The sequence below is a fragment of the Hesperophylax consimilis genome, chromosome 11 (assembly GCF_061612785.1).
Source record: "Hesperophylax consimilis isolate HC1 chromosome 11, BYU_Hcon_1.0, whole genome shotgun sequence".
Classification (NCBI taxonomy): domain Eukaryota; kingdom Metazoa; phylum Arthropoda; class Insecta; order Trichoptera; family Limnephilidae; genus Hesperophylax; species Hesperophylax consimilis.
Window position 1 is genome coordinate 37,969,905 of NC_142846.1, and position 13,937 is coordinate 37,983,841.

At 36.0% G+C, this 13,937-nt stretch overlaps 1 protein-coding gene across 1 annotated transcript; it reads right to left on the reverse strand.

Moving 5' to 3' along the window:
• Positions 1-9,736: 9,736 nt before the first annotated feature.
• LOC149420120 (uncharacterized) lies at positions 9,737-13,568 on the reverse strand. Its single transcript, XM_089637174.1, has 3 exons — positions 13,417-13,568; positions 12,317-13,304; positions 9,737-11,718 (listed from the first exon to the last, which is right to left on the reverse strand). The coding sequence occupies exons 1-3, from the start codon at positions 13,566-13,568 to the stop codon at positions 11,560-11,562; spliced, it is 1,299 nt and encodes a 432-aa protein (XP_089493300.1). The 3' UTR covers positions 9,737-11,559.
• Between the last annotated feature and the right edge of the window lie 369 nt (positions 13,569-13,937).

Consider the following 13,937-nt stretch of genomic DNA (forward strand, 5'->3'; position numbering starts at 1 on the left):
CTCAGCTGAGTAACCGCCCGAGCCCACACATCGACCCTAATTATACCACATGTTGACACTGGTCACTCAGCCGAGTAACCGCCCGAGCCCACACGTCGACCCTAATTATACCACATGTTGACACTGGTCACTCAGCTGAGTAACCGCCCGAGCCCACACATCGACCCTAATTATACCACATGTTGACACTGGTCACTCAGCTGAGTAACCGCCCGAGCCCACACATCGACCCTAATTATACCACATGTTGACACTGGTCACTCAGCTGAGTAACCGCCCGAGCCCACACATCGACCCTAATTATACCACATGTTGACACTGGTCACTCAGCCGAGTAACCGCCCGAGCCCACACGTCGACCCTAATTATACCACATGTTGACACTGGTCACTCAGCTGAGTAACCGCCCGAGCCCACACATCGACCCTAATTATACCACATGTTGACACTGGTCACTCAGCTGAGTAACCGCCCGAGCCCACACATCGACCCTAATTATACCACATGTTGACACTGGTCACTCAGCTGAGTAACCGCCCGAGCCCACACGTCGACCCTAATTATACCACATGTTGACACTGGTCACTCAGCTGAGTAACCGCCCGAGCCCACACATCGACCCTAATTATACCACATGTTGACACTGGTCACTCAGCCGAGTAACCGCCCGAGCCCACACGTCGACCCTAATTATACCACATGTTGACACTGGTCACTCAGCTGAGTAACCGCCCGAGCCCACACGTCGACCCTAATTATACCACATGTTGACACTGGTCACTCAGCTGAGTAACCGCCCGAGCCCACACGTCGACCCTAATTATACCACATGTTGACACTGGTCACTCAGCTGAGTAACCGCCCGAGCCCACACATCGACCCTAATTATACCACATGTTGACACTGGTCACTCAGCCGAGTAACCGCCCGAGCCCACACATCGACCCTAATTATACCACATGTTGACACTGGTCACTCAGCTGAGTAACCGCCCGAGCCCACACGTCGACCCTAATTATACCACATGTTGACACTGGTCACTCAGCTGAGTAACCGCCCGAGCCCACACGTCGACCCTAATTATACCACATGTTGACACTGGTCACTCAGCTGAGTAACCACCCAAGCCCACACGTCGACCCTAGCTGTCCAATTCCTACTTATTCTATGAATTGTAGAAAACAAAAAAAAAAAGATTTTTTCCAGATGATGTCTAGAATCACTGGTTAAAGTAAGTCAAGTACGTCCCTGAACACCTGTGATTAATAATCCTTCGACCTTCTGATAGCGTCTTAATGGTCAATATGCCAGAGGCCTAAGTGGTTAATTAATTTACATTATTTCACAAAAAATCAATATATACGTACATAATGTATTTGCAGCACGTTCCGGAGTGGTAAATACAGAATGTCCCTAGTGAAAGACTGCTATTCAAAATGTAAACATTGCTTGAAATGGCTTTAGCCATGTTTGGTGACCAAATCTGAATAGCCGGATATTTCCCAACCTTCCTCGACTCACCATTACCTTCAGCCTCACAACATACCCCAATTGGGGATTCCATAGTCTCACTGGCTCCAGATGGCAGAGAGCAGTTGGTCTCTACTGCGATGTAATTTAAAAAATGTATTATATTCAGTAAAATATTTTTATTTTATTTTATCAACATATTATGAATCACCCTTATAATTAGACACAACTAGATTAAGTCCTGTAAATGATTACATTTAAAACCGATCAATGAACACAGGCAGTATATACACCACTTACTCAATTATTATTTACAAATTCTTTTGTATCAAAATGAGTTCCCTCATTTATAAGAACTAAGTGAAAACATTACAACGTAACGTACTTCGTGTGTGCAAGTTTCATATGAATAAAAATTAAATACTTAGTTTTACCACCGTTTTTATGGTGCCACAAAGTATTTTTTACAATAAATTGAAGAAATACGCAATAAATTACGTATTGACATTGTTATATCAGAATCGTAAAATATTTTCACACCATTTCTCATTGCTTTGTGCATTACTGAGAAATAATAGAATTCTTTAAAATATTTATGATTTAAGGGTAAATGTAATATACATTTTAATCTACTTGTTCATTTAATTATTTTATGAAAATACACTGTGTCAGAAATCCAATCCAACATTGCCTTTGAATGCCTTTCTCGGAAGAATTGTGTTTTTATACGGACAAAACTATATATGTACATATTCATATTGCGTATGTACGGGAGCAAACAAACAATTCGTCTTGTATTAAAGCATAACTCGCAAAAAGTGTATTTAAGTGAAATAATTAAATTAGCGTAGATCTACGTTTACTTTAAGCTATGATTATATTTAAGAGAAGTTATTTTTATTTTCGTCCTTTCACAATCAATAACTTATTAAAGTAGGAACATTTATAAAATAATTCAAATGAAATAAATCAGAAAGTTAAGTGCTAAACATACAAAAAGGAGCAGCAATTATTTATCATTAGATTGTTATAAACAAATAAATTAGGAGAAATCTCAACACCTGCGAACTGTGTGAATTTAATAAATGCATACTTTTAGTTGACCGCAAGGTAAAGGTGTGCAGACACACATCTATTGCAATGTGCAGAAAGGGCATGATTTATTAGAAGTTCGTTAGTGGCTTACCATGCCCTGCTGGACTCTCACACCCCCTGAACAGATAATAAATACTAGAAATGCTTTCTAGGCAACTACTCAATATGAACAAAAACTCACTGAGGGAACAGGCGAGACAATGGGACACTGCTACCTTAGAAGACAATGCATCTGTTGGGAGTGGAAAACACTAATAGATGCAGGAAATGTGAAGAAAGAGACTCCAATTCACCTACGGTGGCAATATCCCGCCCTGGTGGGAAAAAGGCTCAATTACCTGAGAAGACACATTTTGGAACCAGGAGACATATTCAATGACAACCCTGGTGAACTTTATCAAAGGGATCAGGTTACCGTGAAAGGATGGGGTAAAATGGCAGACAGCACAATTTGCCCATGGCCTTCGGAACTGTGTAAACCGTCTCCGTTATATAAATAAAAATAATTAAATGCCTTCCATGTAGATTTGATTGGAAACCAACATCGCCACTGATACCTTTTGTTTCTGGCCCATTTAGCAAGCGCTCTGTCTTTCTTGCACTTGCCTGAAATTGAATATCGCCATCCCATTTGAATTTCATAATGATGATGAAACACAGTTCTGTAAGGCCAGACTTTTGGATCACCAAACACGCCCACATCGCATTTCTTATTTATTCTACGCTTCATTCCGGACAGCTCTAGGAAGAGGTCTTTTGTTTTTGCTCGAACTATACTAGTACTTACTTCGGAGCGCAAAGAGCTTTGTGACAACAATGATAATAACACATCCAAGAAAGCTCGGTGCTAGGTATTTGTGTCCTTGCGAGAGGGAAAGACTAATGAATAAATTAGAAGAATGGACTGTCACCGTAATTGACAGGCTATTTCAGGTATCCACTATTTCTCTGTTGGTCTACAAAATGTATACATCTATGTCGCTTGCCACAACACCCATCACAGGTGCTGACTGAGCTGACACCTCATCATCGCAAATGATTGAATCCATTTTGAAAAGTGACCCGATCGATCATTGGAGGTTCATAATGAGGTCACAATGATTGGGTCGATCCCGGTGGACCCACCACCACTACTACGCTGGATGCATTCCACAATTAATGGATAGCTGTTGGAATTCAGATGGCGTACTTGGTTAGGGAAGAGGAAGAATTGGAGACATTTGAGTAAGGCCCATGCCCAAAGCTAGACGCCAAAAAGCTATAAAAAAGAAAGATCGACAAGCTATCATAAAATAAGTTCTTCTTTTAACATGGAGATATTTTATCTTCAGCCCCTTATCATGAATAGTTTTATTGAAAATCTCAAAGCGATCTGAAATTACCCGAATTGAATAAATGAATCCGAACTTATTTATAATATATAAATAAAATAAAATAACTTTATTTGCAAAAATACGGAAAAAGTGGAATGCTTGATAGTATAATGTACAATGTAATATTAGAAATAAAATTTTGTTCATTGTTCATATAAACAATTACAAAAATGCCCGAAAATATACCATAATATTAAACAGAATAATTTGTCATCTTCAAAAAGCTTAGTAACATAAAGTATCCTAAAAAGTTTGGTAACTCATAAAAAAATAAACACCGCTTCTGTGAAATATTTCTTATTAAATTAATAACTCTTATAAAAAACTATAATTTTGAATGTGTGTAACCTTTGACGATGCAGCTATAACATAAATGTCCAAAGGTTACACAGCTTGACACAGGTAACTTTGTGGGTGGCAAAAAGAGGAACTAAAAAATAAACAAATTTTTTAAATGTACAAATTTTTTTGTATTAGCGATGCCACCATCTGCAAAATTAACTGAGGCATGATGTATGCAATTCAAAACCAATTAAAAAATATTTATTAAAAAAAAACAAGATATATTTTAATATTTGAAAACCCGCATATTAATAAATAAGTACTTTTAATATAGATACAGCAGCCAGAGTTGACACAAACATAGTACTCACACAGATGCATTTCCTGCATACAGCTTGCTTCAATCTTGCTATTGTACTTCAGAAAATTAAACTTCAGTGAAATAAAACTTTTCAAATTTAAAAATTCAAACAATGTACATATTTGTTGTCCCCTTTTTCACTGAAACCAATAAGTAAGCGGCATAAGCACAACAAAAGACTGTTTCTCAGTAATGCTTCGCACGGATATCACCATCACTGTCGCAACTGTGTGCGTACACACCAATATGCACAATCCAGTGTGTTGTTTGGATCAACTCTAATTTGGGCAACCTGCAATTCTTATTATTTTAAAACAGTTTTTTGTTTTGTTTTTAATAATGTTAAAACTGGAGAACAAATAATGTGAAGAAATTTAATATAAAATTTTCCAAAATTAAATAGGAATTACATCATCTGGATGTTAAAATTAAATTGGAATTTTAGAATACTACAATAAACATTAACTCTTAGCTAAGCTTTAGGCCGGTCGCACTTAATACATCAAACGAAATTGAGCAGTCCATATACGTATGAATATATGTATTCCCGATCGTTGAAATAGTATTGAAGCTCGCACACTGAACTTAAGATTCGTGTGTGCGCACGCCCATACATACGTGCGATCTAGATTTGTTTGAAAAATTTTGTCGTTTCTTACGATCGATGTTGAAAACTGATTAATTTGGTACATGTCAAATAGCCGAAATAGCTCGTCATGTCTATCGGAGAAAAGCGAAAAGTAAGTGGTCTTGACCAACGCAATCAATATGTACAAAAAGAATCGATGCAATGATAATTTGTATCCAAAGTGCTGTCAATAATGGAGATAACATTTATTTGAAGGTTGATATAGAAATATGAGATATCTCTCAGTTACATCCATACAGCATTTATTGAAACAATGTCATCTAAAACATAATGATATTTAGTTAGAGGCTAATTTTGATAACACTATCAACACTTACAATTAATTCAATGGCAAGAAAAAAAAAACATGAGGGCATTTATATTTCAAAAATAATAGATGAATATAGTACATATCACATTGATCCGAGTTAATTATTATTATTAGAGAAAAATAGAATTGAGTTTAATCATTTAATCACACTAGAAACAAGAGTATAGTAAGTGTTTTTTGAAAAAGAGAGAAGTTATTTTGTAATGAAATTTTTGTGAAGATTTTTGGATGGAAATGTTTTTATACGTCTTGCACATAGATAGTCAAAATTGTGTACATTCAATCATTTTGTAACAAAATAATTCCAAAGTAGTTTTCAAATATGCTAGACACTAATTTTTCTGTTTCAATAAAATGTCTACTTTTGTTGTAGACATCCAAATGAATAGATTTGTCCTGACATGAAATCCGGGTATCATTTCGACCAGCTGGTGGCAAACTACCTGACCATATTTTTGGTACCAGGAGGATTTGAGAAAACTTTGAATAATCTACAACATCAGTCGCACGTTGAATGCCAAAAAGCGCACATTGAAATAACCAGATAACGACAAGAGTAAGGCAACGGTTTGCAGGGCAGTCCATTGTGGGACGTAAAGTAAAGGAATGTTCGTAAAAACTGTTTTTAATTAAACCGCCTTCAAATTGGGTTGAATAGCGAAGCTAAAGAGGTAAGGTAAACGAGCGAGGTGGGTAAATTATAACAAATTTGTAAAAGTGTCTAACTGAATAGTGTAACGAAATATTCTGTTTGGAAACAAGTCTAAACTTTTAACATTTTTTACACAGCCTGTAATTTGCATGCCATTGTAAAAAGGTTAAATGGTGATTTGCCTGTATACTGTCAGATTCATTTATTGACAAATTATAGAAAGGGAGATGGTCACACCCCCTCTGCGCTCCGCACAACTTGATTTGTTCCCCTTTCCCTGACGGGCTAGTTAGTCTATCAATTAAGATGTCCATGACGTTTGTCAATCTTGTACAATAAAAAAGATTACAAACCAAGCTGACTAATTTCACATAAAAATCTTTTGCTTTTGATGTGGCAATTCAATAATAATTCGTCAGTTTTCTAAATCAATGTCAACTAAATTTCTTAATAAATGTATATGACAAGGCGTGGGAAACTAAAGAAGTTTCGTAAGAAGTTAATTATGATTGATTTTAAATTTCACTTAACTCAATTAATAATGTTGGGTAACATTCCCCATTTCCAACCTTGAAATCTTTAGACTCTTAACTAAGCAAATGTACAAGCAAATCATGTTAAAGAAAGCACATTTGAATGTTTGTTTTTCAAATAACTTTAAGTCAAACCTCAGATTGTAATATTTAATTTGGTAGAGCAGAGCCCCGCCAAAGCGAGGGTCCTGGGGTCAAGTCCTAGAGGCGAATGTATTCTTTTCTGATTTTTCTGTTTCAATTTGTCATTTAAGAATCGCTAATATTGTCTTCAATAATTAAACATTTTAATGTATTTGTGCACATAGATAAGCAGGGGTCAAACTGGTTCGAGCCATTTTAGAATACCCACCCGCAGTCCCCTCTTACCACGCAGTACTCCTACGATACAGTACACCAATACACAATCAAGAATCTCTTTATTCTGATTTACATGTACATATTGAATTCAGCATATTGTGGAAAATATAAAGTAAAGTTGTCGAATTTCATTGCATGCTCTGCTCAAATCAACACTTGATTTCAATTTAAATATTTAACGGAGACAACTATTTAAGTGGGGGGTGTAAACATGCACAAAACAGATTTTTAAATTGTTTGTTTCGGTTATTTTAATATTTCCTAACCTCCAAACTTAACTTTGATTTCCCCGACATAAATAGTTGTTTCTTGTATTAACTTGAAGCCAAGTGCTATTTATAATTTTTTTGCGTACTAAGCGTGAAGCGGAATACGACAAGTTTATCAAATACATTATTTAAAACCATCAGAGAAGTAATCAAATCAAATACTGTGCAGGAGAAAATAAGTTTTTTTTTCTTGAAAGTTTTGTCATCTATTATTTTGTAATTAAAAAATATGCAATTTAAAAGAAACATTATTCACAAAGATGATTAATTTACCAAAAAAGTCCCCCTCGTTTACTTAGCAACGGCCATAAATTATAGCTTGGTTTACTTTGACTTGTGACTCAGTGGTAGAATATGACACATACTAGATAAAATTTTGCTATGCAGGATAGTTCTATGAATTCCGAGTTACTCTGGTTTAGCAGAAAGGCATCGTGTAATTTAAAGAACAGACTATTAACCTGTCGACTGTGGATGGGAGACCAATGTCCTCCATACTAAAATGGATGAATTTTTTTTTAACGATTTTAAATTTTATGTACAAAGGAACTGTATGAAGAATAAATTCAGAATCGCTTGCGCTAAATATTGCTTTAGAAAATACTTTTTGTTTAATATATGAAGCTTCTCCGGTGACTCTGAAAGAGTGGAAGATACTACCAGTATCGCCCTGGTGTAAGACCACCATTCAGAATTGAAACGTTGCTCCAAATGGCTTTAGCCGTGTTTAGTGACTAGATCTGAATAGCCAGGTACTTCCCCACCTTCCTCTTTCCCTTCCCCACTTACCTTCAGCCTCACAACATCCCCCAATTGGGGATGCCATAGCCTCACTGGCTCCAGATGGGAGCAGTTGGGACTCTTGTGAGGTATTCACTATAAAAAATAAAAAAAAATTATCTACGATTTTTAGGCATGTTATTTTTTCCAAGGTCACTGACATCATCACAGTCAACAGGATAAATTTAATCAATATACAAACTAGGATTTTGTTTTTGAAATCATCAAATTTTAATGGCAAACAAGGGGACACCGAACAAGACAAAATTAAGTGATCTACCGTCGACGGCGGGTAACTTTTTAAGAGTTAATTAAAGTGATGCACTACGTCGTGTAACATTTGAAATCAGGCCGCTAACAATAACACTCCTTATGTAAATGGCGATAAGGTATAAGTTCCCGTTATATAATAAAACCTTAGCCGAAAATGGGTTCGTAAGTAGGAGATTTTGAACTCTAAAGCAGTTTTTAAAGGCCTGATATTTCTTCTGGGCTCCTAAAAAGATTTATCAAAAAATGCTCAATTATTTCAAAGGTCACGACGTGTTCTAGTCGCAGTATTTAATTAAAGTTTCTAAAATATTTCTAAGCGATCAAATTTTCAAACCAAAAACACATGATTTTGCATTACTACGTAGGTAGTGCTATGCCTTAAGGTTTAAAGTTCAAACTTTTTATCTATTTGTTACCCGCCAGGGCTAAAGTAACCCTCATCGACAGTATAGAAGATATTCAACTATATGAAAATTTTTTTTGAAAGAAACATTAATCGACCCTTATAATATGTAAATTTAAATATAGTTCCATCATTATCTACCAAACAGTCTCCAATTTTAGTTTACGTGTAATTTTTTTACAAAGGCTGTTTTAATTTTTAGGTGTGAATTTCAATTATTAACTTCAGGAAAGAGAATGAAAATATTAAAGAATCAAACAAAAAGTTTTCACATATCTACCAAATACATTCATTTATAAAATCTAAATGCTATTTGAAAGTGTATCACAAAAATACAAGTTAATTGGACATTGAAAATAATTGAACATTTTCAATAATATTGACCGATAGAATCAATTATATTACAAACTTATAGACACATTATGATCTCGGAAAATAACACATAATGTAGCAAGCAACAAACACTTACGTTCCCAGTAAATTCTTAATTCAAACATTGGTCACGAATGTGTAACAAAGACAGACATGCAAAGAATATGTGTGCATGAACGAAACATATACAGCATTTATATACTTAAAAGTTGGGTCGAATACCACATTCTACATCACGGGTGTGATTGAAGCGTACTTGCTTGCACTAAGACAAATACGGAACGCTGTATGAGCCGTCCTACTCACAGTAGATTTTCCTTCCTATGTATGTTTGCTATAACTTTCTCTAAAGTCGCTTAAAATCTTCAGCAAACTACCGAAATAAATTAATTATTTACATTAGTAATTTGCTTTCATTTACAAATGAATTCCTTGGATTTTACTAGTGTTTTTATGCAATTTGGTTATAAATAGCATTATACGGCGATCACCGTCTCTTTCGCTGGTCACCTTTGAGACCTTTATAACGTGTCTATAGTTTGTAATGTCATTGGATAGAATTCAACAACACAGAAATGATTTTAAATTCTTATCAATATTATTTCTTACGTGACAGTAGAGTGAGTACAGTCACCAAAAACTTGTTTTAATGAAAAAATATTTATATGCCCAGGAGCATACAATCTAATAATAATAACAAATACATAATAAATGTTCATTTAAATGTTTTTCACACGCAAAATTTTTTCAAAAATATTTCCACTCTATGGTTGCAACTTTCTCATAAAATATGAAAAACAAGCGAGAATCAGGAATGTGTAACCCTTTCATATTTAGGGTATTTTATTTTAGCAAACACTTTTACCATGGACAAGAATAGGAGTTCAATACCACCAATACTTCAACATAAATGAATATATTATGTTTCAGTTAAAAATGTTAGTGTAATAACCCCTCAAGCTAATATGTTTACTTTTGGGAACAACTCATTTGTTTCATATAAATCGATATCTCCCTTACTGCCATAGTGAGAAATATGATCTAAACGGTGTTAGAAAAAGAAAACACCACGCTTTATATTCAAATCTAAAAATTAACCACAGAAAAATTTAAATGTACACCTCTCCGAAACTAAAGTTTGCGAACGCAATTAGAATTTTTTTTATGAAACTTTCTGAATTTTTATTCATTATTTTTACATGAAATGACAAAAAACTGAGGTGGCATTTTCACTTGAAATACTTTTCGTTTTTAGTTATCAGTAACTTTACTACAGTAAACGCAAGGTGAGCTATTTAAAAAAAATTCATTAAAACATTTAAATTTCAAAATTTATGTTTATTTCTGATAATAAAATATGAAAGCGTATTTCGTCACTTTTCAAAAACAGTTTTTGGTTTTTGAATGCGTTCAGAAATATTTAGATTTTATTGCAAAGCGGAAATAATCTGACCATCTGACAGAATAAGCCAGAGGCTTGAGGGGTTAATTTTCATGAACATTTTTAGAAATCAGTTGGGATGAAATGGATGATGGTCAGAATAAGTTTAAATTAGAGAACAGAGCTACGATGAGTCATCGCTTAGCACTTTCAGTTCTGGTGGTCTTTACAATGCGCATATTAGCATTACATATAATCATTCTTTTCAGAGCTCAATAAAGCTCTCAGGAACTTAAGATGATTATTTTACACCAGCAATATGGGTTAACATATTCATGGCCATTCTGAGTTTAGAAATTATCTCCGTGTGATCTCAGGAAAGGTTATGTGTGGCACAGTATCATATTGAGTTGATCACGCAAATCAGTTCTCAGAATAATCACAAGACGACATGACATAACATTCCACAATAAAACATCAAGAATGGTAGAAGAAACATTTTGCAATAATAAAATTAGATTAATTACAATCGGAGGGTGGCAGAAAACATTACTCTTAACCTGATCTATGCGACTGTCATATATGTGGTCCGTCAGTGGTCCCAATTTTGCACATGTGATCCACGAAGTTTCACTAAAACATTGCGTAAAAGCGTGCTGGATGGCATAGATTATGTCGAAACGGCCAGCGTTGAAGAGTTTAAGGAAAAATAATTAGATTCCCAATAAATATGAAGAAATTCATAATTATCTTTACCAATAAATTAAGAATTCTAGGTATAATTGAAGAGTCTTTTTTGCATTTAGGTGCCTAGAAAAACAAAGTTAAATAGAAAAGAGAGTACAGCTTATTTCAGACGACCACAGAGAACATCTTATATGCAAAATTGGTAGATTAGATTTCAAAATGCTTTCTGCCAAGTTGATACATCAAACAGAATAAATCCTAATGTATTCATATCTAGTGTGATAATGGTAATTAGGGCCAAGCGTACTGTTAGGACAGAACATCGATGGGCGGGGGAGACAAGGGTGTAATGGTGGGAGAGAGAGTATCCGTAATATCGGTGGCGAGGGGGTCCGTGGCCACAGCTTCCAGGGCTGCCAGTCTGTCGTCCTCTTTATTGAGGCCTCTCTTTTTTTTATTGAAGCGAACCTGAAAGAAATTTTTTATTACTGCATATCTTCATATTTAGGGTTGTCTCATCACTGAGAATACGGTGCTGGTTTTGATTAAATATACAGCAAATGGAGTTAGTAGGATTGTCAACACTGAGGATAACCAGCAGGTATTGTTGTTCAAACTGAGAAATGTGAAAACATCCTTTGAGATGGACAATATGATTTACATACATGAATGTAAGTATTAATAAGAAAAGAAAACCAATTCTTTCATTATATTATTGTGTCTGTCTATCATCTTCCATGCAGCAGAGAACAGTTGAATTGATTATGCCATTGGTGATTCATACTACGTAGGAAATACACCGCAAGAGAATTTACTAAGTCATACCTTGGAGGTGTCCAAAGGAGATGGTTGAAGCAAACCCGGCCCCCTGAAGCCACCTTCACCACAATCTCTCCAGACTGATTGACAACCTTTTCCTCAAGCACTCCTCTTTCATGGTTTGGGAATGTTCCCAAAGTTCCATGCTGTCCTGTGAATCCTTTCTGTGCCAATCAACCTTACCATCGAGCGACATGGAAGATTGCCAATAATGATTTATATAAGTATTCTGTAGATATTGCTTTACCTTGTGTTTGTGTTTCTTGAAGATATTGAAAGGGGAGTCATGCGGCGGCGAAGGGGCGGGGGAGGTGTGTCTCCGCGCCTGCTTCTTGGCTTTCTTCAAGGCTCGCTTTGCCGCCTTACTGTCGGCATCCATTGTGTCGTACTCCCCGATCATGGCCGGCAGCTTCAACACCGTTTCCTCTCCTTCGCCATACGATATCTTCAGAGTTCTGGCACTGGCGAATAAGCCACTAGATGACTCATCCTGATCGGGAGTAATAAAAGTCTCGCAACGTTTCTTTTTGGGGCCGTTACTCTCCTCGTTCTTAGAAGAGCTTTTGACTTTAACTTTCCGCTCACCCTCTGAGAGATTGTCTTCTATTAATCTATTTTCACTATTACCTTCACTAGAACTATAAAGAATATCACTTTTGCCAAACAGATCGGCGACATTGCCATCTCTACTTGCATCGGACTGTTTAGTTTTACTATCAAACTCTATTTCGAAATTTGTCTCACTTTTATCGTCACTTTGTCTTAACCAGATTTCATTTCTCGCATAGATATTACCGTTTAATGCGTCAGTTATTTCGTTTGGATGTAACCGAGAGATTTTTGGAATCAGGGAGTGCCCCATTATCAAAGTTCTACTCTCTTCTTCTCCGACACCTCTGCTGGTTGAATCTGCCGACAAATACACTTTTTTTTCTTTAGACGAAAGATTCTGCTGTTCAGACACTTTGGTTTTGCCTGTTTGGGCAACATTTTCCGAGTTTTCATTACAGATTCCTTTGCACTTGGAACAAAGGACTTTCCTCGGTCTAAGGCGCACTGTCATTTTAGTCCTCTGCTGCTGCTGCTTGGGCTTGGTGAGGGGTCTGGGCACATAGTCGGGATCCTCGTATGCGAACCTTTGGCCAGCTGAGTACAATTTGTCGTCACTTCCATTTGGGCACTTTTGGGAAATCAAAAATGCGGGGTGAAGAGATGAAACTCCAAAGGGCAGATTTCTGAAAATATCCAATACCGGTAAGACTGGTTTGAGGAAATCTAAATAAATAAAATCACATTACTCGCACGAGAAACATCCGTGTAAAACTCAAGAAATTAGTGGAAAATTACCTCTTCGTGGAATCCAGCAAAACCCCTTGAAATCTTTTATTTTCATTAAAATATGAAACAACCAATATATCTGACAGGGCCTCGTCCACATTAACTATAATTTGAGTATTTTTTAAAACCAACACATCGGCTGTAGCGACAGCCGCTGCCATTTTTATTATTGTGACTCATTAATTGCCATTTAAAAAAATACTAATTCCCTATTTTCTGTGTTTCTAGCGACTTCACTCTTCAGCGGGCAGAACTACTGCGGTAGGCACTGGAAGCGAAAGTTTCCCGATGTTCAAGGACAACGAGGTTTTTTGCGTTTCAAAGCTCAACTTACATGAGCTAGCATCTCGCGTCGACAGTGTTCGAAAATAATTCTGACCTCCATAAACTTCGTGTAATAAAATTATTTAATCCTATTCACAGAGTTTTTAACTTAAAGACATCGTAGATTTTTATGGTAGTGAGATCTATTCGAATTTTGACAGGATGTGTGAGATTCTGAGCTGGTACATGTAAATTTGGCTTCTTAC